The sequence below is a fragment of the Colias philodice genome, chromosome 13 (assembly GCF_061535455.1).
Source record: "Colias philodice isolate Cphi_HAF_F1 chromosome 13, ilColPhil1 Martin Lab GWU primary, whole genome shotgun sequence".
Lineage (NCBI taxonomy): Eukaryota > Metazoa > Arthropoda > Insecta > Lepidoptera > Pieridae > Colias > Colias philodice.
Genome location: NC_143098.1, coordinates 10,593,760 through 10,618,778, shown reverse-complemented (window position 1 = coordinate 10,618,778; position 25,019 = coordinate 10,593,760). Strand labels below are relative to the sequence as shown.

Sequence of the window (25,019 nt, the reverse complement as noted above, 5' to 3'; positions counted from 1 at the left end):
AAATATTGATTTGATTTTTCAATTTATCTGCGCATGTTATAACATCACCACTGCTCGAACGGTGAAGGAAAACATCGTGAGGAAACCGACATGTCGAAGAATCAAAAGTTCGACGACATGTGTCATCCGCCAACCCGCACTTGGCCAGCGTGGTGGATTATGGCCTGTACCCTCATAGGAGGCCCGTGTCCCAGCAGTGGGAACGTATATGAGCTGATGATGATGATGAACCATTGAAAAAATAAAACAAACAAATGAAGCTCATATTTCCATTTATTTTCAATAACATTAAGTACATTAGTGATATTATAAAATAAATAGATTTTAACATTATTCTATATAATATTCGACGTAACATTAAAAATGCATTTTGTCATCAGGTATACTTTGTTTCAAAATAAAAACAAGGAATGGAGCCAATATAAGATTTGCCTTTTAAAACGCCGATTTTCCAAAGGCGGGAAAATTTAAAATGGAATGATAATAAAAATATAAACAATTCATAAGAAACATTTTATAAGAGATCGAATATATTTCATTGTCTATGTTTGTTGAATTAAAGCATAATTGTATGGAAATTACATCAAAGTACACACATACACGGGAAGTGACTAGACCTACAAATAAGAAAAATAAAGCATTGATTCATAGAATAACTTTAAAATTTTAACACCTTATAAAAACAAAGTAAATTATTCTAAAGTGCCTCAATCATTCACATTCACTTTATATTACTTTATTTAAAATGCAAAGCAAAAATATTTTACTAAAGTACAGGATATAAGTTATCACAAAGATGGTAGAATTTAGTCTATTATGCCTTGTTAAAATACGTATATAAACAGGTGGAACAACAGTCTAAATTTATATTAGATTTACATTAAAATGGTAGTTTCCTTAGCGACACAGTAAATTAAAGCGTAATGTGTTTAATCATAACTATAATATGTATTATTCTAACATTGCATTGTCATAAACCTAATTTTATTTAGTCGCATTATATGTACATACAATATAAATAAAAATGTCATTTCCACTGTCAAGATGACATTTCACGCATATATAATTATATACGTGAAATGTCAACTTGACAGTTTAGAAAAGGACAATAATAATTATGGAAATCAATTTCACACAAAAGTCACTAGTCTTTCCCTACCCTTTTGGCTTTAACTTTTCATCTAACACCATATATTAATCCACGCAAACTCGGTACGTTAATAAGTATGTCTATCTGACAATTACATTGTTTGTAAAGTCTGTTCGTAGCATAGAAATATAAATAACAAGACACTAGAAGTCGTAAGCGTGCGTGACCTTGTCGCCACTCAGGTGATTTGCACATCACCAGTGCATTCGTCACTGTTCAGTTGCTCTGGAGACCTATGAGTGTGTACACACATGGTGTGTTTCAGCAATTCCCATTGCGGAAATTCTTCCACAAGCTGTAATTATAATTATAAAGGAATAATATTTCATCGGAAAATATTTTTTTTTAGAAATAATGCCGTTTTTCCTTAAAATTATGAATATTTACAAGTATTACGAGTGTCACCATAGTAATCGAAATAACAATGAATGACACAGTCGACCATTCTTATTATCACGTTTGTTCGTATTGGAGCAAAAAGTCTCATATACTTAGGGATGTTATTCTAAAATAAACCGTAAATTCGTGCGTTAGGATACATATTCAAAAGCTTAATTTAATAGATAAGTTAGTTTTCACTAAAATCAAGCTGTCCAATAAAAGGCATAGTTTACTTGTGTGTACTGTTTAGCTTTCGGTTTGAATGTGTTGATTTTGGCGACAGCGGTTTTCATACGAATTATAACATTAAAGCACTTCTATGTGTCTTGTTATTTAGATTTCTATGGTTCGTAGACTTATAATGCGACTAAATAAAATTGGTAATTGGAAGTATAAAATGAATATTACGTATAAATTGCAACTAATATATTCTAAAACTCAACAAAACCAAACATTGGTTGTGTATAGCTGTAATAACATATACATTGTGATTAATAAATAATTACTAGAAAGTTTAAATATAATTTATCTATCTCAAACCCGTTGTATTTCGAATAGCTTGACGTCGGTGTCGTACCAAATCGGCGGATCCACGTTTCTGTAAAAGAACAAAAAAAATCTTAAAAAAGTAAAGCATTAATTATTTTGCAAATAACCTATTCCCCCGTGTTCACTGACTTAGGGCCGATTTTTCAATCCATAGTATCCGCCCAATAAAATAAAGTATTACACGATAATATTAAAATGTCACCCGTAAACTGTCAAATACAGCCAAAGAATACATTTTTGAAATGGTAGTTTAGTACGTTATTCGACGAATAAGTATTAACCAAGGATTGAAAAAACAGCCCTTAATTAACTTTTTGTCGAAGATTGAATTATTTTATTAATGTCAAATTGAAGAAAAAATACACAATGATGCAGTTCTTGTGTTAGTATTTTATGTGTGTAACATTTTTACTTTCAGTTCCATGATGACTACCACATTTGTGCAAGTGTGCGTGTATACGCGCTTTTCTATGTGTATGCGTGCGGACTTGCGCGATTGTGTGTGCGTGCGTGCGCTTGTCTCTATGTACTGTGTGTGAGGGCGTTTACGTATGTGTTTCGTTGCTTGTGTGTGTTGACGATGTGCGTGTATGTGATAACATACCGTATATAAATAACGCCCCACATATAAGTGCGGAACCACGCAGCAGTACCGGCATTTGGCTGGTACTTGCGGATAAGGATTGGATGCGGTACGGGCAACAGGCCGACCAGGGTGCCGTGTTGGAGGAAACGCAAGATCTCCGATTCGTCGGTGAGGCCCCTGGAATTTTTATAATATGACATTTAAAAAAATGGCTACTTAAAAAACATTGCAGTTTTTGAAGAAACTGAAATTCTACGTTTTTTTTGTTGAAGCGGGGTATCGAACTTATTATATTATTCTAATAGTAAGCGATCACCACATTGCAGACAATATTTGCAGACGTTGGACCTCTAGAAATGCGTTTTATGGGATAAAGAATGATTTGAAGACGGGTCTAAAGGAATCGATTGATCGGTGAAGAAACAGACTAGAAAAGTGACGATTGATCCTTAGATCGAAGGATGAAGACCACCTTTCGGGTCTCTTCGTCCTTCTCACTAGAGATACCCCCTGGAGCCACTCACTTGTCAATGCAGATCTTCTCGACCTGCGGCACGAGCACCTGCAGCAGGCGCATGATGGTCTGCAGCGGCAGTCTGCCGCGCCAGCTCGCCACCCACTCGCTGCTGGCCTTCCAGCCTTCTGGTTTTTCTTCGTCCTTTTCGCTTACGCGGAGGCTATCCCTCTGGGGATATTATTAAAATATTATTAAGAATTTTGTGCTGTGCGCATTTTATTGAAAAATCAGTTAATTTATCATGAAATTTGGTAATGAACTAAAATTTAAAACATTCTTAAACAATCAATTCAACATATTATACAACATAGTATAATAAACGGGACGCGTATATTCACAAGTTCCATTGCGACTTATACTCATTAATTTTCATTAGAAGAGCCGTAATTTCAATTATAATTTTTACAAACTATCTTTCAATTACAATATTGTCTTTTTCCAAATGTATCAAAACGACACAAAACTGCGTTAAAAAAAATTTCTACAGAATAAAGTCATTTACAATTTTTTATTTCCATTATGACCCAATCTCCCCACACTCACATGTGTCACGCTCCTCTCCTCCCGCACGCCCTCCCCCTCCCCCTCCCCGTCCCCGCCCTCCTCCCCGTCCCCCGCGCGGCGCGGCAGCAGCTGTTCGCGCGCGGGTGGATGGGCCGATTCACGCTCTGTCATTGTCGCGATCGCTGCCATAGATATATAGAGATGACGATATAATTAAACGTTTATTCATCGTACTACCATAGATATGTAGAGGAAATCATAGATATGTGGAAGAGACCATAGACATTTAACAGATAATAGATACGTAAAAATAACCATAGAGTTGATAGACTATAGATATGTAAAGCAATTTCCTTACCATCATAGACACGTAGAGAATACCGAGAATTTAAGCATAGATTAAAAGCGTTTACATCGTATGGCAGTTCATACTATGTGTATGTAGTATTTCAAATACTTTTTGAAAATTTTAACTGAACAATTTTGATGAAATTTCATACCTTTAAACAAGATACATATATGTCTAAAAAGTTTGTTGAAAAAATTTTCTAAAAATAACGTATCTGTTAAATTAGCGTACCTAACTGTTAATAAAAAAATACCATACTACCAAAACAAAAGATTAGATATTTCGGAGAACATCTTATAAATAAATAAATGAGACCACTAAAAGAACATCAATACAATGTATCTTTTATCAAGTGAAAAGTAAAATTTCTCACCTGGTATATCAGGTAACGTGGGATTTAGTGTGCCGGGTTCCGCAGGTTGTGCCGGTCTCGAACCTTCCATCGCCGCTTCCACAACTGACTCTGCACTACGAGACCTGGATAAATTAAAGGAATTGAAAAAATCGCTTAGCTAAACGAAAGAAAAGTTTTAACACTGCAAAATATTTACAATATGAGTATGGATGCGAAGCCTTATTCGTCGAAGTCATTTTATCGAAAAGTACCCTCCAAACTCGACAGCAAAAACGCAGCCAAAAAAGGATCGGGGGAATAAAGAAATGAACTGGGTAAGGAAAATAATTTTTTACCGATAATTGAACACTATCTCGCAGATACGAAAAGATGGCAAATGGATATTGCCAGGAGACACAGAATAGGAGTTTGTATCAGAATTCATAACATACTTTGAAGACAATTTTTATTAAACTTCGGCAACACGCTCATGGGACATCGCGACACATGCTCATGGGACAGCTTCATCAGCTTGCGATAGACGTCCACGCTCGCTACAGTAGTTTCGGTAAGTAGAAAAATTCAAACATCATATCACGAAAATGCATTTTTACCCCTGTTTCTTGCCTTAAAAATTGCACATTGCCCCTGGTTTCTGCCCTATGTACCAAACGTCACTAAAGTGCTCTTTGCTTCCTGCCCTGTCTCAAAGGCCTATTTTCTACCTTTTTTTTTTTAAGTGGGGAAATCTTGCATAGATACCCACGGCCTCCGGGGAAGGGGCCGTGGGTTATGTCGGATTCCTACCGACCAAAACCCCAATGAGTTCCGTCAAGCCGCATCAACGACGGGGTCACGGGTGTGCTATTTTCTACCTGCCCTTTGCCCAAAAAGGGACCAATCTGGAGGCCTGGTGACCCGTAACACAAGTATTTTATACTTATCGCGGGCACCAGTCTCTCACAAATGTTAGTGTTATGATATTATATAAATTAACAATGTATATATATTGTGCATTTGTGATGAGAAAAAGACGGGTTGCACTCCGGGAGTGCCGGCAGAAGTGAAAACTTGATTATTAACGTTCAGCATGTTTGATATTTTGGAATGGTATCCGTCTTACCCATGGAATATAAAAGCTAAAAAAAAGTCTGTCTTACGCTTTTTCGATCAGGTCACGTGTCCTGACGCGAGTTTAAGGTTTTATACCCAACGCCGCTAAAGAAGTTTTCACTTCAATAAATTTAATCTGCCCCTGCCTCACCTGGGCAGCGCGGTGTGGTCCCTTGCGCGCGAGGCGGCAGCGAGCGAGCGAGCTATGGAAGCGTGCTCGTGCGGCAAGTTCGCCAGGTTGTGGAACACCCCCCGCTTGCGTATTATCGTGTACACTAGGTTCGAGTTGCCTGCGAAATGGAGCAATATTTTAAAACTACCGTCATTAAAAAAGTACATTATAAACTACCCTCAAAGTAATACGAAAATTTTAAAACTACCCTCGTGTTTCCAAAGTTCTAATGTAAAACAAACCTCATCGAAAAAAATATTTTATAACCAATTACCCGCAACTTTTTTAAATATTAAATATTCTTATAAAACACTTAAAAAATTTAATGAAAAAGCCCTTTTTTACATTAAAATTTTTTCAATCAAAAATGTTAACAAGTTTGTTGTGTTAAAATTGAATGTGTCAATTTGCACATAACCCCACCAGATCACGACTCACCATCAAACTGGTACTGTATCATATTATTGAACATCTCGAGCAGAAAGAACACCAGGTGGTGGTTCTGTGGCTGCGAGAACAGGAACCAGGGGGTGCTGAAGGCTTCCAGGAGGTGGAGGAGCTTGGTTGACGCCACCATGGATAGCGTCTTGAGGTATGGGGACACTGAAATTGTCATGTTTAATATGATTTTTTGGTGTTTCACGCTGCGCCATCTAGTTATAAGAAATCTGGTATTATTTTTCTATAGTAATTAATTATTATTTAATATTTCGTAACATAAAATTCACACAAAACTAATCGTACCACTGATTATACCGTACCAGTGTGGAATATTTACGTGCAGTGAGAATAACTTAATAAAAGTATTAATAACATTTTAACGTTTATGCTCCTATAAATGTTCAATCAGTCCAAAAAGTGGCGAATTTTATATAATTTACGACGTTTTTCGTCTTCACATATTAAACATACAACTAACTGCTCTTAATAACCAAGAAAAACCCTCTGAAAACAGCAAAGAAACAAAATTCACTTTAAAGCCAAACTACCCTCAAAAAAATCTCACCATTAACCAAAATAGTCAGCAAGCAGTCGAACAGCGGCTGCAGTCTCTGGTGTCCAGTGGTTACAATCTTATGGAATACCACCACCAATAAATCCGCATGGGTTCCCGTAAACACCGGTATGTCCATAGGCACAGTGGCGGTATACGGCTTGTTCAAACGGACCCCAAAGTTCCGTTCCCCGGATAGCAAGAGGAGGATAAATACCCCAATGTGCATGAGGCCTACGCGAGCTGTAGGAAATTTAAAATATTTTATGGTTGTAGCTAAATGCCGTTTTATGTTCTGTTCTCTGTGTACTTAAAAAAAAACAGTAAACAATAGTTATTTTTTATTATAACAATGAAATTATTATAAGCGTGTTAAAAACGCCGTGGATATTGCAATTGTTTTAACTATTCAATTTCCGCGGCATTTTACTTTAAATTGAAAATTACAATAGAAATCATAATAAAAATGCATAGGGGGTTCCACAAGGTTGAGTTTTTGGTCCTTTGCTATTTATTATTTATATGATTGGCTTTATGTGTAAAAAACGATTTCGAATACGTAAAAGGGCTATACCGAATGTATTAATTATTATCTAGAACGTGAATCTTAAGTTAATATTTAAAGTCAACAATAATGAACGAGGACTACTTACATTGATCTGCTCTTGAATCATTAAGATGATAGAGTATAGGCACAAGCACTTCTAACACGTCGCTACTCTTCAAAACGTAGTACATGAATTTCTGTAAATTGAAGGTCATTTAGGAACATATACTTTAGTTCGACATTTGACAGTTGTTGAGCAACATGTTGGAAACTTTATTGTAGCTGTATAGCGAGTCGGCTCGACTGCTGGTATGTAAACCACTGCTGCAAACTGTCTGCTTCCTTGATAGCTTTGTAGCGGTGGTGTGCATTTCTAGCAGTCATAATAAATTGTATTTTTACTAACATAATTTTTAAGTTAATAATTGTTATTAACAAAATGAGTCCTGGTTACTTGAATAAATGAATGAATTATTATTATTATATTATTATTTAGATGTTGTCGCTGTCGGGTGAGGCTTTTCAACATGCGTTATAAACTCTGTAACATGCAGAATTGCCAGCAACATGTTGACAGTAACTCTGCGACATGTTGATTCAACTTTGTTGTTACACAAATGTTTACCATGCATTTAGCGATTCTTGTAGAAATATAGTTTAAGTTGAGAAAAATTGAAGTTCCATTAGTGAAAAAGTTAAATCTTTATTTTTCTTTTATTGAACTTTTACGAATGGTAGAAATAGTTTAGGTAGAAAAAATAAATCGAAATTTAATTGAGAAAAGTCAACTTTTTCTTTTTATTTTATCTTTTTATTGCGTATTTAGGCATTTTCTCTTACCTTATTATAGTCGCACATCTTCCAGAACAGCACGAGCAGTTCCTGGTGCAAGGCGACCTTCTTATTCGAGTTGGGTAAGTAAGTCTGCTGCAGAGGATTGTTCAGAAACATTCGAACATTATTCATTCATTCACTAACCTTGTTATAGTCGCACATCTTCCAGAACAGCACCAGCAGTTCCTGGTGCAAGGCGACCTTCTTACTCGAGTTGGGTAAGTAAGTCTGCTGCAGAGGATTGTTCAGAAACATTCGAACATTATTCATTCATTCACTAACCTTGTTATAGTCGCACATCTTCCAGAACAACACCAGCAGTTCCTGGTGCAAGGCGACCTTCTTACTCGAGTTGGGTAAGTAAGTCTGCTGTAGGGGATTGTTCAATAATCTGGTGACACCACGGAGGACCAGACCGAAGTCCTCGTCCCGGTGGATCCGGGATAAATAGTTGATGAATAAGTTGTCCGGGAGACTCTGTGGAAAATTATTCTTTTTGTATTCTGAGTTTGCGGTGGGGGTAGAAAGTATATATGTATGTCATAGTCGCTTTTGTAAAGCAAACTACATATAAAAGTATTTAGTCGTAAATACTGCGAGGCGAGAAAACTATTTTTTTATGTGAACATCACTACATTGTATAACAAGTCGCTTTCCGCTGTCTATTTTTCTGTAATCTGTATGCTTAGATCTTTAAAATTATGTAACCGATTTTGATGGGTTTTTTTAAGAGATTCAAGAGGAAGGTACTTATATAATTTTTTAGGTTTCAGACGAAGCGGACGAAACCGCGGGCGGAAAGCTAGTTTTTACATACAATAGTTTTTGTTTTAATTATCCAATTTCAATAATTATTCACATATTACTTACCTCATCTGAATCTTCATTGACTACATTGCTTGTATCGTGATCTAATGTGACGATTAAAACTTGTAATGCTACCTGTAAATAATATAACAACAAATACAAATAAGTATCTTGAATACCATAAAAAAAATTGATAGTAAATACAAAATAGTTATGCATATTGTGTTATCCCATACATAAAAAATTACAGAAACTATTAAAAAGGTTTTAAACACGTGGTATAGGGGCGTGAATAGTCATTTTATATTGAAATAATTCAAACATACACACAGTATTGCCATGAATGGCGGCTTTATTTTCCTCACCTCAACCAATGGTTCTAAAGTATCAGCAAACAACAAGTGGTTGTAAGGCACGCCCAAACCGACGGGATCGTACGAACACACTGTGTTCAGTAGTGATGTGAATAGCGGTAGTGCGTGGCGGTTTTCCGAACTCGTTAGATATCTGTAAGTAAAACATATTGTAGATTTTGTTAGTTGGTTTATGAATATTTTAAGGTATTTTTTTTTCCTTCATTTTCATTAAATAACGATACAGAGCATTGACAGGTATATGTATTATAATTTTTTTATAAGTTTCTTATTAGAGCTTTAAATATATTTTCTTGTATATTTATTTTTTATTTCTAAACAGCAATTCGATAAAATTTTAAAAGCTCTTTCGGTGGTTGATAAAACTGAGAAATAATTTACTTTAACTTTTGATTGTTTTATCCGTCTTTAAACACGAAAAATTGCCTCTCGCATTCGAACTTACCTTCATTTTTAAAACGCAACAAACAGTAATAAATTATCTAAACACTCACGCGATCCACTTATTATGATGCGTCGCGGCTTGCTGCGGAGGCCTATACACAGTTTCACTACAACATGTAAGCAGTAATCTCAACAGTTCAGTCCTAGCTGCTTCATGCTGGGCGGAGCTCGCGGGGCTCCGCGCGAAACCGACCCCGCCCGCCCAGATGTATTCACAACTGTCGAGCGAGGATAGTTCTTCGGCACGCTCCTGGGTGGGTAACAAAATTATTTACTTTTTAGTGTTGAGAAAAAATTTTTGCCGCCTCCTTGGTACAGTGGTTGACGCGTGAGCGTAGAACCGAGGGGTCCTGGGTTCGATTCGTGGAGACGAAGAAAAAAAAATGTCTCGGTCTGGTAGGACACAGAAGGCTGATCACCTACTTGTCCCTAAAGAAAATCGATCAGTGAAACAGATGTATAATGCACTGCCACTTACCCCACTAGGGGACATGGGACTTCACTTACAGTAGTACAGTATTTTTTAATTTTAATGAAGTCTGTAATATAATTTTTTATAAAAGAATAGAAAAAATTTGTTCATGAGGCTGAATTCGAACCCGCGTCTTTCGCAATAACGGGACGACGCGAACGCAACTAACCTCTGCCACACGTGAACCCGCCAGATTAATCGAATTTATTCTACTCTTTCGGTTTTCTGTATCTAAGGAACACCCCGTATTAAAACATTTCCTACTAATATTATAAATGCGAAAGTTTGTAAGGATGTGTATGTGTGTGTTTGTTACTCTTTCACGCAAATACTACTGAACCGATTACAATGAAATTTAGCACACATATAGAGGGTAACTTGGATTAACATATAGGATAGATTTTACCCTGGAAATCCCACGGGAACGGGAACTATGCGGGTTTTTCTTTAAAAACGCGGGCGATGCCGCGGGCCGAAAGCTAGTATATTTATAAAACATTTGAATGCCATATAACTAAAATTTAATAGATTGAGTAGTTTTCTTTTTGTAGCAATGGTTTGGAAAGCAGATTCTAGATTGGGATAGGAAAATGTATTTAATATAAGATTTTAAAGATGATAATGATATACTTACTGGACCTGATCTCTTTGTGCTGGTTACTGTGAAATCTGGGCAGAAGAGCAGATCCTAAAATAGAAAAAAAAAAACAAATACACATAAAATTCGTAAGATAAGCACAAATTTTTTAAATATTTTTTTTTATAATCATCATCAGACCTTTATGTTCCCAATACTGGGTTAAAGACAATATTTTTATAATAAATTACATTTATTAGTACAATTTGTAAATGGACAAAATAATATCACAATCAAATCTAATAAAATTATAAACTAATTATTTGTTGAGCACTAATATTCATGTATTTTTTTTTCTTATAAGAATAAAACTTAACTTCCAAAACTTTTAAAACATGAAATAAAATAGTGTCCACCCAGGACTCAGTTTTATTTAATAACTTACACAAATAGCATTTATGAGTGACTGGGCAAGTGGTATAGATTCATTCTCAGCGGCCGCTGGTAGTGATGACCAGAAGAAACTGTGCCACTCTGGCTCCTCCAGCATATATGGTAGGACTCGAGTCAGCAATCTTGCACAGTTTAATGCTAGAACAATAAAATAACATGAAGGTAATAAAAATTTGATTTTTTAATAAAATGCTGTAAGGACAGGGGCGTAGCTACCGCCCTATCTGCTGTATCAATTATACGGGGCCCCCGCGCCAAGGGGGCCCCCAACGTGCGCTTTTGTGAGAAATCTTTACCCTTCCTAAGGGCCCCCAAACAAATTTTTATACGGGGCCCCGCCAAGGCACGCTACGCTTCTGTGTAAGGATATAACATTTTAAATTTATTTGCTTGAAAAATCTTTTAGAGGCAATGATTTTGCAATTTAAAAAGGAAATAGTTCTTATATTATACGCAATAGTATGAATCAGATGATGAATAGGCAATTGTTTTTGTTTAGTAACAAGTTCCTTGCAAGTTTATTGTAATCCATACTAATAATATTATAAATGCGAAAGTAACTCTGTCTGTCTGTCTGTTACTCAATCACGCCTTATCTACTGAACCAATTTGCATGAAATTTGGTATAGAGATATTTTGATACCCGAGAAAGGACATAGGCTACTTTTTACCCCAAGAAATAGGATAGGTTTTATCCCGGAAATCCCACGGGAACGGGAACTATGCGGGTTTTTCTTTGGCTGCGCGGGCGAAGCTGCGTGTGGAAAGCTAGTATTTATATAAAAATACTGAGCATGTACCTGTATGTTGATCCCGTTGCGTGCGACAGCTGTTATCTACAATTTTAACCATTTTCTCCACAGCTTTATACACCAGAGTCGCCAAATTATTCGGCGATTCTTCACGCAAGGCACGAATTTCCGCTCCCGGAACCAAAGCGAACACATCTTGGACATTCGTCACGCTTTCCGACCAAAACTGATCCCAGAAATTATCATCAGAAGCGTCGATAGGCTGGAAAAATAATCAAAATCAATAAACACAGTCATCCATATCTGAGTGGGTTTATCTATTATCATAAGTGCCCATTACTTGATTCTTCGATGTTAGCTGAACTACAGCTTTTCGGAAGTTCAATTTTGTGTCAGCATTACCCATTTTTGTAATGATATATTACAAAACATTCAAAACATTGAACTTAAGGACATTTCATACGTCTACACAAAACAAATCGAATTTGGCAAATATGAGGACAAGACACTAGACAGGAGATTTATGACAGCTGTGCGATGTAGGATCAATGTCAGATTGACATCAATTTATATAATTGACGTGATTGACATTATTGCAGGTGTTTCTAGACGTAAAAACGAGTATCCATAATTTTTTTCTTGTTTATTTTGATTTGTTAAATTAAAAAGGAAACAAACACGAATAAATTGTTTTTTTCCCGCTTTGAATAATTATTAATATAGTATGTAAAATAGGTTCTCATTGAAAATCAAGTGTTTTGTATAATTTTGATATAATTCGAATGTCCTAGTATCTAACATTCAAAATCTTTATCTCTGTGGGAAAAAAGTAAATCGGTTCCATTCTCAATTTTATTTCATGTCAGTGAAAAATATTGAAGCCAAAAAATGGCTGCAGTGAATATTGTCCGAAGTGCTGTAAGTGGATTACTCCGAAAATCCACAACAATTAAAACTCCGGTAGTATGCCGGCTATCCACTGTAGCTTTACAACAAAAATTCCATACCGTCAAAACCATCGCTAATCTTTACAACAACAACCACATACAAAATGGGGTAAGACATTTTATCTAGTTGAAGCGATATCTTTTCTTAATTTTTAACTGAGATAAAATCTTTATCCGGGTGGCTCAAAACTTTTTTTGCAAGTTCATAATTTGTTTTTTCTCGTAACTATAAAGCAAATATAACCTCAAATGTATTGCATAACGAATGTGTAAAGAAGTGCTCAAATGTTTAGGTGCATAGAGCAAGTCGACAATATGCAACCGGGCCGGTGCACAAAGTCACTCAGCAGGACATTGCGGACCGAGTGATGAAAGTTATCAAGGCATACGACAAACTAACTAGTGTGCAGGTACATATTCATATATTTTTCACTTGTTTCAGAAGCCGAAAGTGGCCGTACGAAACTACAGCGGTGGCCCACCGCTAACAATCGATCTTATTAAAAGTAGGGTGCTCCTTGTTCTGCAACTTTATGATAAAGTTAACCCTGAAAAGGTAGTCGCAAGCTATTTCAGAATCTTTATACTGATATTTTTTCAAAGATATAAGTCTATGTGTGTAGTCTTTACAAATAATTCAGCGTGTAGCTAGAAGAACATCAAGTAAATATATTTTTCTACAGCTAATCTCTATAAGTTTATTTCATCAATATCGGTTGAGAATACAGCAGAATATAAATAAATTTAGTTTTTAATTTAGCGAGTACTTAGGTAGTGTAAGTTGAGTTAAGTTATGCATTAATTATTATATTTTGCTAAGTTAATTGAATATTCTGCACAATTTCATTGTAATAAATAATAAACAGTAAATATAATTTCAGTGGTCATCATTGTTTTCATAATCCTATAAATAAGATAAATAAAACACGTAATAAAATTTTAATGTATTTATTTTATTGCAGCTTTCCCTGGACTCGCACTTCATCCAAGATCTGGGTCTGGACTCCTTAGACCATGTTGAAGTTATAATGGCCATGGAAGACGAGTTTGGCTTTGAAATCCCCGACGGAGACGCGGAGAGGCTCCTACGACCTAAAGACATAGTACAATACATTTGCGACAAGGAAGACGTTTTCGAATAAGCTATTAGACCAGTAATATTCCATTTGGTCTACTGATCAGCTTAGCAACTAGTTTTGTTTTAATTTTAAAGAACAAACATCAAACGGCTGGACATCAAGGGATGTAAAAAGTGTAAATTGTTTATCATTATATGCCTGTTAGAGTAGATCATTGGTTTTTTATTGATGCCCCATTCCCTGATACATCACTACATAGTATAGAACAAAGTCGCTTTCTCTGTCCCTATATATGCTTAAGTCTTTAAAACTACGCAACGGATTTTGATGCGGTTTTTTTAATAGATCTAGACTCTAGATTCTAGTGATGTCCCTTTGTACGACATCACTATAGATTCTAGAGTGATGTCCCTATGTACGCTACAAAGGGACATAGGGACAGAGAAAGCGACTTTGTTTTATACTATGTAGTGATGATGATAGTGATTGTTTTAGACAAAGCGGGCGAAGCCACGGGCGAAAGCTAGTATATGAGGAGCTTTAGAGCAAGTATAAAAATTTGGTTTGTTTATGGTTATAGGGACTTTTTTTTATATTTCACATTTAAAATGTGAATACAATTTCATTTTAGAATTCGAATCTACAAACAAATTTGTTTACAGGAATATACTTGCATTTTATTATATACTTGGTGCATTTGAAAACTAATTCACGTTCCAATTAAGCATCAGCATAATTCGGCATTGTGCGCCACTGAGTCGCATTATGCTCTGTAATTGGAAAACTACCACGATTTTAGGAATTGAATTGCTCCGATGTATATTTGAATAGGTAATAGGAAATAAATAAGAATTCTCTCAGAATAAATAAAATAACTTATTAAAATTATCAGTTTTTATTTTTATTATTTTTTTTATAAGCTGGGATGAACATCTTTACTTATACTTGATTCAGATTACAAAACTTAGGTAGGATTTAATAGTTGTAAAAAACCCGTTAGCTAGGTACCGTTATTTAACTAAATTTTTGGTTAGCTACCCATAAATGACGGTTAGTTAAATAACGGTTAAGTAACAGTGCGGTAAATAACGGTTAGTTATCCGACTGCGACCTATAAAAATGGTACTGTGTTTTGTTTTTTTGTAAGTCACTTAACGTAAACTAAACACAATTTAAGTATCTAAAATATTCACACTACAAACCTATACCTATAATAAATAACATAACATAAACGACTGATACCTACCTACTATACATATTGATTAAAATAGATTCTTTAATCATTGCAATTTGCAACATAATACATAATTATGAAATGAATAGCCTAAAAACCTTTCATCATTCACGTATTATTGCATTGATAGATAAGTACAGTCCTTATTGGAATACTGAGCTACACCTACCTACCTACCTACATAATTTGGAGAAATGACGCGATGTTGCCGCTTTGATATAAATAACGCACGTGAAATTAGTGAGAGGCGACTGGCGAGGCGAGGGGAGAGAGACGCCGCCGCCGCCCGCGCCGGCCGACCCGACTGCATTCAACTCGCCCCGCACCTGTCGCGAGTCGCGACGGGCTATTCAGTATTCCACGGTGAAAAGGACTGTGCGGTTGTCATTTGAAGTGCGGAGCGCTACACTGATTCGCTAACTAAACATGCCGCGTTATATTGGTGCTGTTTGGGATTACTTTTTAATGTTATCGGAAAGTGATAACAAGAAATATGTATCTTGTAATTACTGTAACGTGCAGTATAAATTTGCCCAAGCAACAAGACTTAAGGAACATTTGTTAAAATGTAAAAAATGTCCAATTGAGGTGAAAAAAAAGTTTCGTCCTAAAAAAAGTGATAATCGCGCCAATATTACGGAAATTCCGGTTTTATCACCTGCATCAAGTTCGAGGTCAAGCGCCTGCACATCGACAGCTTCCTCATCATCAGCGACCACATTACTACAAAATACATCGACGTCATCCGATTTACAGTCATCAAGTCGCGACGTGATTTCGTATAGTCATGCAGACGTTGACACTGTTGTAGCGAGAGCCATTTACGCTAGTGGGGTTCCGTTGTCGCTTTTAGAATGTGAGTATTGGAAAGACGTTTTTAATGTCTTAGATCCATCCTATACAGTGCCGTCAAGACATGCGTTAAGTAATCCCCTTTTACAAGCTGAGCATGTCCGAATAAAAGAGGAAATTGGAAATAAATTACAGAAGTCTGTCGCACTTGGTCTAATTTGTGATGGATGGACAAACATTGTTGGTAAAGGGGTGATAAATTTTATGATTACAACGCCGAAACCTATTTTTTATAATGCCATATACTGCGAGACACAAAAAGAAACTGGTCAATTTTTGAGTGAGCAAATGATCAAAATTATTGAGGAAGTTGGCCCCGCAAAATTTGTGGCAGTAATAACTGATAATGCCGCTAACATGAAGGCAGCTTGGGCTATTGTAACAGCCAAATTCCCTCACATTGCTTGCGTAGGATGCGTAAGTCATGCTTTGAATTTGATTTATAAAGATATATTTAAAATAACTCTGTTTGAGGAGGTCCTACGCGATGTAGTCAAAGTTATCCGATATATAAAAAGGGCGCACATTGTATTGGCATTGTTTGAAAAGTTTCAAATTGAAAAATACGGACGAACCTCATCCAGCCTTAAATTGTTTTCAAAAACCAGATGGAGTGGTGCATATATTACAATTAAATCGTATAAAGGAAATAGAGAGGCGCTCGAGTTACTTGCCAAATGTCACGGAACCGACATCCTGTTACAAATAAAAACCATTATTTTGGACAGCCAGATATGGATAAAAATTGACGAGGTGGTTAAAGTCCTTGAACCAATAGCCAAGGCTATTTTGATATCTGAAAAGAACAGTGCTCTACTTTCAGATGTGCCTTATATTTTCAATTTGGTGAGTCAAGAGTTAAACAGTGAATTAGAAACAGCAGAGTTTTTAAGTCAAGTGGACAAAAATGTGATAACGACAACTATCCAAAATAGAAAAGATTTTTGCATGAAGCCAATTCACTACACGGCACACCAACTGGATCCGCGCTATTGCGGCGTTTGTCTAACTGATGAGCAGCTAAGTACGGTTGCAGAATATCTACGAGAAGTTTCTACAATGTTAGGCATTGAAGCTGGTAGAGTACTGAAAGATATGGCAGAATTTAGAGAAAAAGAGAATTTTTTTGATGCTACGAAAGCCATTTGGACCCCAGTTAAGGAGTTGGAACCCAGAATATGGTGGAAAACTTTCGCTTCTAATTCGGCCATTGCCAAAATAGCGCAAAAGATTCTGAGTGTGCCCCCATCATCAGCTGCTTCCAAACGTAATTGGAGCCTTTTTTCCAGAACACACACCAAACTCCGAAATAGGCTACACAATTCAGGAACTGTGAAATTAATATCCATTCGGTCCAATTTAAACTTATTTCGAAGGGAAAGCACAAACAACGTCACTGTTCCTGACTTATTAGATGAAGACAGTGACGATGTTAGTGATAATGAATGCGATATTACCGACCGCGATCCTCTTTTGTAATATTTTATTATTTTTAAATACAGGCCGCGCGACGGTTTAAGATCGCATGGCGAAACTGGTGGGGCTAATTTACGATACAATCGCTTCTTGTATGTACCTACAGTCAAGTGCAACTCAACTTACATTTAGTGCACGTCAATCTTTAACAACAGTTCGTCAGACTCGGTCTGTATGAATCTAAACCCTACCACACGCGTTCAGGAGTCAGTCAAGGTTCCATACTGGGGCCTCTCTTATTTTTGATCATGGTAAACGACCTACCTAGAGTGGTATCTCATGCTAGGAGTCTTCTTTACGCTGATGATTTCAAATTGTATTTGGAAATCGGGTCTGAGTTAGATTGCTTAGCTCTTCAACATGACATCGATGCTATTTATGAGTGGAGCATTAGAAACAAATTGGAATTTAACATAGAGAAATGCTTTGTGATGACCTTCGGTCGGATGAGGCACCCGATACACTTTGATTACAAGATCAAAAATACATCCATTAAAAGAAGCACTGTAATTAAGGACTTGGGTGTCACATTTGATCGCGGGCTCACATTTCACGATCATGTGGCAATGTTGGCAAAGGAATCTTTTAGGCGGCTTGGGTTTGTTCTCCGGAATGTGCGTGATTTTCGAACAGGACGCGCCATAGGGCTTGTATATGGAGCCCTGGTCCGCAGCAAGTTGGAGGCTAGTTCTTGTGTATGGAACACACACGAGGGAAAATATACCCTGATGCTCGAAAAAATCCAAAAGGCTTTCCTTCGGTTCCTGTTCAAGCATCAATTTGGGTACTATCCCTATTTATATCCGACAATGTTTTTGCTAGGCTGTCTTGGGTACAACTCATTGGAGACACGTAGGAAATACAATCAATTAGCCTTTGTCTGCAAGATTCTGCGTGGCAAAATTGACGCTATTGATTTGAGTGATGAGGTGTGTAAATTATTTGTGCCTGATAATTACTGTCGAGCGCGCAAGCATGTGCTCTTTGCTATACCGCCGGCTCACACTACAGCCCGAGCCTTATCACCAATTCCACGCGCTCTCACTGCGCTCAATGCTCTCCTCAATAACAACCCCGAATGCGATCTGTTCGCGGATGGATGGGGCTCGTTGTTGTCGGCGTGCTTGAGCTTTTCTGAAAAGTTTTGAATGGTTTTTGTTTTTAATACTAGCAATCAATTTATCATATTTATTGCTGGTGTTGGGAACAGAAACCATTCATTGTATTAATTCATTATATATTAATTTATTGTTTTTCTTTTTATATGTAATTTGTAATTTGATTTAATTTTATTTTATTTTTTGTAATATAATTTATGTAATTTTTTATAATTAATGTAATTGGTGCAATACCGTTTTAATTATAATAAATAAATAAATAAATCTTTACACTTTTGCACCTTAGTCCTTATGTGAACCGCATAAGTTGCGAAAGTGTAAAGATTGACGGGCACTAAATGTCAATATTAACATGAACTCGACGGTACATTCTGCCTCTTCTGCTTTTCTCGCCACGCGACCTGTAACTGTAACTACACTACCGCCCCCCTAGACAAGTGGCTTTCTATTAGCGTAAAGTTCAATAGAATAGATTATGAATGTATGATATTGACGTTTGATTACGACGACGACGACGATTGATTACGTCAATCTCATACATTCATAATCTATTCTATTGAACTTTACGCTAATAGAAAGCCACTTGTCTAGGGGGGCAGATCACACCACATCATATCACACCCACATCTCACACATACATACACACCACACATATTTGAGATGTTACTTTATATTACATTATATCACATAAGTATACATACACACTACACATATTTATGTTACTTAAGGTGTACTTGATAGCAATTAAAAAACATTGTTTTGTTGTAATCATAAAGTATATTGATCTACATTATTCGAATAATTATTTGTATCACTTTTATAGTCTTATCATTATAATTCTAAGGTAGTTACTTATCATATTTTTTTTTATTACAATAATTTTTTTTTAATAAATAAAAGTTTTAATTTTTCTTTTTCATTGCTCCTAAATTTTTTTGCATCAAATCAAATCTTTCATTCCCTTCGCATTTATCGAGTTCGTGAGAAATAAACTTGCAAAACATTAGGTTGCTTATCCTTGAAAAAGCAAAAAAAAACGGTTAATTAACCGTTAATAACGAAAAATGCATTTTAAACCGCACGGTTAAAATCTATACTAATATTATAAAGCTTAAGAGTTTGTTTGTTTGTTTGAACGCGCTAATCTCGGGAACTACTGATTCGATTTGAAAAATTCTTTCGGTGTTAGATAGCCCATTTATCGAGGAAGGTTATAGGCTATATATCATCACGCTACGACCATCAGGAGTGGAGCCACGGGGGTGAAACCGCGCGGAGCAGCTAGTCGTTAATAACCGGCTTTACATCTATGGGCCCGTAGGATATACCTACACTAGACTAGAATCATTCTCTAATCATTTTTTATGTAATGTAACATTCTTATTTCAGTCAAATTAGACCTGAAAATTAGTAGTTAAGTATTGAACAAATATTCCGACAGAGCCAAATTTTCACAATTTCTGTTTTTTAGGGGTCCGAACCTCAAAAGGAATAAACGGAACCCTTATCGGATCACTTTGTTGTACGTTTGTCTGTCTATCAACACCCTTTTTCTCCAGAAAGCATGGGAGGTATCAAGCTGAAATTTATATCGAATACTTAAGTATAAAAAATATAACTTATAAGTTAACGCAATCAAAGGATACACCCGTAAATGCTGAAAATTTCGACATTCGCAAGGGAATCAAAACCTACATTGTAGGTACTTCCCGTGAACACAGTCTTGAAATTTTGTTAAAATCAATGTCTTATAGCACAAATAGAGGAAAAATTTCTAATACATAGGTACCTACATTTTAGAGTTAGTTACAATATAATAAATAATAATAGGTTTGTTCGGAGCTCTCGGTGCGCAGGTCTGACTCGCACTTGGCCGGTTTTTTATTTGAGTTTTTCTCGAAAACGGTAAATTTTATAAAAAAAGACCTCAAACCAAAGTGCTCTAGGATCTTATAATTCTCTTCATAAATGGTCTCAATGATTTATTTCCCAAGAGTTACCATTCCTAGGTATATGAATTATGAAATACTAAGTGAAATACATATGTAGTGGCAAATTAACATTTACGATCTGTACGATACAGTAATAATCGAATATTATCGCACAATGTTCGTACGTCTCTTTGCTCGATAAAATATAATAAAGCTGATAATCTACACCGTAAGTATAAACTACATAACACACACGAAGTAGGAAGTCTTCTCGGATTTATGTCTGCTCCGCGCGGTTTCACCCCCGAGGCTCCACTCCTGTTGGTCGTAGCGTGATATGTAGCATATAACCTTCCTCGATAAATGGGCTGGGTATTTTATAGGTTCTAGCAAGCATCCTATTATGCACATAATATATTAGTCGAATATCTAATACATAATGTAACACCGATAACTCAATAAATAATCACTAAACATATGCTCACGGCAGTCGGCACGGCTAGCTACAGCTACACATAACACAGCACAATATCTACAGGAAATGCCTTCGATGTCGCGCGATGCCGCCGCCAGTGTTAGTACTCACTACTCACCATCACGCTGCCTCGTGTAAATATGCTAGGGTTGTCACCAAATGGGAAATAAAACAATTTTTATCATTACTATTAATATGTAATTATTTATTCACATGTACTTACATTAAAAATAATTGTGATTATTGAATCTAATGTAATTATTTATACAGAAAGTGTACAGAAACATAGCTTCTATCGCGGGCCTTGAGCGCGGGGACCGAATCCAGAAATTCCGTAACGAAAATCCTCACGCTCCCCACTCCGACGGGCGCGGAGGTGTGGCTTGAAGGCACGCTATGCAATAGCTTTACCACGGCAGTCCCCGAGTGCCACACGTCTTTTTTTTCAACGTTGTCCTTTCTTTGTACGTTAAAACTTATACGCATGTGGACTTGAGTAATAAATAATTAAACAAAACATTTTAAATTCTTTAGATTTTAGAATATCTGTTATTTCTAGTATGAGGTTTTAAATCTCAGAGTTTTAAATTGACTTGTGCTTTGACAATTTGACTTAGATTCGGTGATAAGAACTTGTCACATCCTCGTAAGAACTGTTCATAAGTGACGTCCGTCGACTTTGCTTCTTCCATCAACTTTAACTTTGGAGTCTGATCTGTCAATTTTTTTGTAGTCTTCGATGCTTGGGCACTAGTGGATGCCACAACTGATACGCTTACGGAAGCACAAGCGGTCTGTTGTTGAACACCTATGGTTGTCAAATCTTTTATAATCTCTATTTTTGCAGTCTCAGTTTGTGTACTCATAGGATGTATTGAAGCAGACGGTAAGTTTGCTACGGGAATAGCAGTGCTCTTTAGTTTTTTTTTCATATACATCCATCTTTCAAAGTGTAAACCACATACATACTTGCGATATAATTGTTCAACTGTTTTACTCTTCAAGTCCGGTCTTTGACAAGCTTCTATCCATAATTCGCGCCTGGAAAATAAGTAGGTATCTATAAATTCAATAAACAAACGCATACCTATAAAATTTTAAAGAATAGAAAATATTTGATCACGAGGTGGGATTCGAACCCGCGTCTTCCGCCATTTCGGGGCAACGCCTGACCACTCGGCCACTCGTGATCCCGCCAGATCAATCGAAGAGAGAAAGAGCAAAGAGTAGAAAAATATTGATTGCCGATTTTGATTAACTTATCTAAGAACCACCGCTGGAAAACAAGTTTTCCAATAAAAAAACCGCATCCAAATCGGTTCACCCATTTAAGAGCTACGATGCCACAGACAGGCAGAATAGCGGTCAAATTAATAACACCCCTTTTTAGTCGGGAGCTGTGGTCGGGAGTTAAAAATATAAGGAAAAGTGGCCGGGGGTTAAAAATATAAGTTTAACCGTAAAATACCGTTTATGCGGTATCACGCGGACTTTTTTCTTTATATATTACTAGTGGTCCGCCCCGGCTTCGCCCGTGGTACATATTTCGCAATAAAAGGTAGCCTATGTCCTTTCTCGGGTATCGAAATATCTCCATACCAAATTTCATGCAAATTGGTTCAGTAGCTTAGGCGTGATTGAGTAACAGACAGAGTTACTTTCGCATTTATAATATTAGTATGGATATGTAATGAAATAACATTTTATCATTATTCAAATTTGGCGCGCTTCGCGTGTTCATGTTATCTGTGGCTCAGATTGACGTAGCAGAAAGAAAAAATGGCGAGAAAGCGAGAAACGATTAAACTTACGATTAATATTGTGTGCTTGTGTGCAACGCAATTTATAAGATAGAAGGGATATAATTGAGGATTTATTATAGGATTTGTTAAATGCAATGGTTAAATGTCGTTTCTTTGAAATTGTGAGATTACTATATTGTGAAAACTTTCAAATAAAAACTTTGAATTTACAGAGAAACATATTGGTTTTCTTGAAAATCCTCAATAATATATCTTATAAAGTGAAGTCCCATGTCCCCAAGTGGGGTAAGGGGCAGATGCATTATGCATACATCTGTTTCACTGATCGATTTTCTTTAGGGACAAGACATTTTTTTTTTCTTCGTCTCCACCGGGAATCGAACCCAGGACCCCTCGGTTCTACGCTCACGCGTCAACCACTATACCAAGGAGGCGGTCAATAATAATATATCTTATAATAACTTAAAATATGTAGGTATAGTCAAAAACTTGATATTAGATAGATTATATAATTATAAATAATTGTTACAAAAAATCATTGACATTTTCTTGTCTCTAGAGACAACCCTATCTTTGATTTGGTACTAAACAGAATTTGAAAAACCTACCTCTCATCGCGAGGAAATCTATGAAACTTCATGTCCTTGGATTTAAATGTAGATTTGCATCCATGAACACAACAGTTTGTGCGCACAACCATTATAGAATACGTAAGTATAAATTATTAGACAAAAAACTGAAGCGCCCTTCGCGCTAGGTAAGGCAAACTAAGCGTGTTTGCACTTTGCCAGTTGCGCGGCCCGCGTCGCCCGACCCCCCGCCAGTTGCCCTCCGTTTCTCTGCACAAGTACATTCGTCGCCATACTGTAGGAAATATGGTAATACCACAGTATTACCATCCTACAGTATGGCGACGAATGTACTTGTGCAGAGAAACGGAGGGGAACTGGCGGGGGGTCGGGCGACGCGGGCCGCTTAATGCAATCACGCTGAGTTTGCATTAACTATCGCGAAAGGATGACGCAGTCGTATTTTTTGTGTAATAATTTTATTATACATAGGTACTTACATATTCTATTATGACGCGCAAAAACTGTTCCGTTTACGGATGTAAATCTACATTGAAATCCCAGAAGGAAACAATATTTCAGAAAGATTGTATTAATTGTATCTGTTGAATTAAAATCAAAGCTATGTATATGTTGACCTCATTATTTTCTAATCAGATTGTATATCCCAATGCGAATGCATTACTTAGTTAAATGGTATAATATACAATTAAGAACATCCAAAAATAAAGTGTCCACGTAAATAATATTTAGCAGTGCAATATCTGTAATTATATATTTATGAACAAATAATTACATCAGATTTAATAATCGCAATTATTTTGAATGTACATATGAATAAATGATTTCATCATAATATTAATAATCAAAATTGTTTTATTTCCCATTTGTTGCAACCCTAGCGTATTTTCGTGTGGCAGCGTAAGTACCTACGCTGGCGGCGGCATCGCGCGACATCAAAGGCGATTCCTTACTGTAGGAAATAATATTGTAATACTGTGGTAATACCACGTAGTACTGTGACAATATATTGATCGTAGACAGGTTAAGTAAACTTATACGCGGCTAGTTTATTGATGGGTCATCAACTCATTGTGGCTTTATAGAGCGCACTTAGAAAGCGACTATTATTATTGGTAAATTATGTTCCGTCGCATTTAGCACAAGTAAAGAAACTTTAGGTATTTGGTTGTATGGAATAATTAATTTTAGGTAACTATGATCTCATTGAAATTTAATACTAACCGATTTTGACTTATATTTTAATAATTGTTATCGAGTTATCATCATTGTAATTTGTAAGACAATTAAAAGGAAAATAATAGTATTCAGTAATAAGTTTGTAAATCAACACAATTTTTCGGTCTCCTCTACCATTAGTCACTTTTGATGTATCTACTAAACTACTAAACAAATTTTGATAAAATTGACACTGTTCCATGAAATGAATCGTATTATTTTTATTACAGAAACTCGTAATCAGTTTTTTTTAATAAATACAAATAGTTCATATTTCATCCACGTAATAAGAATGTTTAAGGTATTTTGAAAATGCTATAATATTCGTAAATATAATACTTATATTATGTAGGATGTAATATTTTAGCCGTCCTTGTTCAAGTTCATGTTAGGTAGTATTTTATTATTATCCTGAGACTCCCTCGTG

At 36.2% G+C, this 25,019-nt stretch overlaps 3 protein-coding genes across 4 annotated transcripts; 1 reads left to right on the top strand and 2 right to left on the bottom strand.

Annotated features, from left to right (window-relative positions):
• Positions 1-1,883: 1,883 nt before the first annotated feature.
• LOC149483652 (protein HID1) lies at positions 1,884-12,433 on the bottom strand. Its single transcript, XM_089702812.1, has 17 exons — positions 12,250-12,433; positions 11,958-12,171; positions 11,150-11,295; positions 10,762-10,815; positions 9,706-9,905; positions 9,203-9,344; positions 8,901-8,972; positions 8,313-8,507; positions 7,303-7,393; positions 6,662-6,892; positions 6,094-6,258; positions 5,635-5,773; positions 4,410-4,513; positions 3,727-3,869; positions 3,191-3,351; positions 2,685-2,843; positions 1,884-2,129 (listed from the first exon to the last, which is right to left on the bottom strand). The coding sequence occupies exons 1-17, from the start codon at positions 12,313-12,315 to the stop codon at positions 2,066-2,068; spliced, it is 2,346 nt and encodes a 781-aa protein (XP_089558938.1). The 5' UTR covers positions 12,316-12,433; the 3' UTR covers positions 1,884-2,065.
• A 289-nt stretch (positions 12,434-12,722) lies between these two features.
• Positions 12,723-14,146, top strand: ND-ACP (NADH dehydrogenase (ubiquinone) acyl carrier protein). Of its 2 annotated transcripts, none has more exons than XM_089702811.1 (3): positions 12,723-12,965; positions 13,299-13,412; positions 13,819-14,146. In XM_089702811.1, exons 1-3 carry the CDS (start codon positions 12,798-12,800, stop codon positions 13,996-13,998), a joined length of 462 nt encoding a protein of 153 aa, XP_089558937.1. In that variant the 5' UTR covers positions 12,723-12,797; the 3' UTR covers positions 13,999-14,146. The 2 variants fall into 2 exon arrangements, with proteins under 2 accessions (XP_089558937.1, XP_089558936.1); XM_089702810.1 differs by lacking the exon at positions 13,299-13,412 and adding an exon at positions 13,150-13,266 and having other exon boundaries at positions 12,724-12,965.
• A 6,608-nt stretch (positions 14,147-20,754) lies between these two features.
• LOC149483650 (uncharacterized) lies at positions 20,755-23,575 on the bottom strand. The gene is made up of 2 exons (XM_089702806.1): positions 23,393-23,575; positions 20,755-22,062 (listed from the first exon to the last, which is right to left on the bottom strand). Exons 1-2 carry the CDS (start codon positions 23,482-23,484, stop codon positions 21,597-21,599), a joined length of 558 nt encoding a protein of 185 aa, XP_089558932.1. The 5' UTR covers positions 23,485-23,575; the 3' UTR covers positions 20,755-21,596.
• Positions 23,576-25,019: the final 1,444 nt, after the last annotated feature.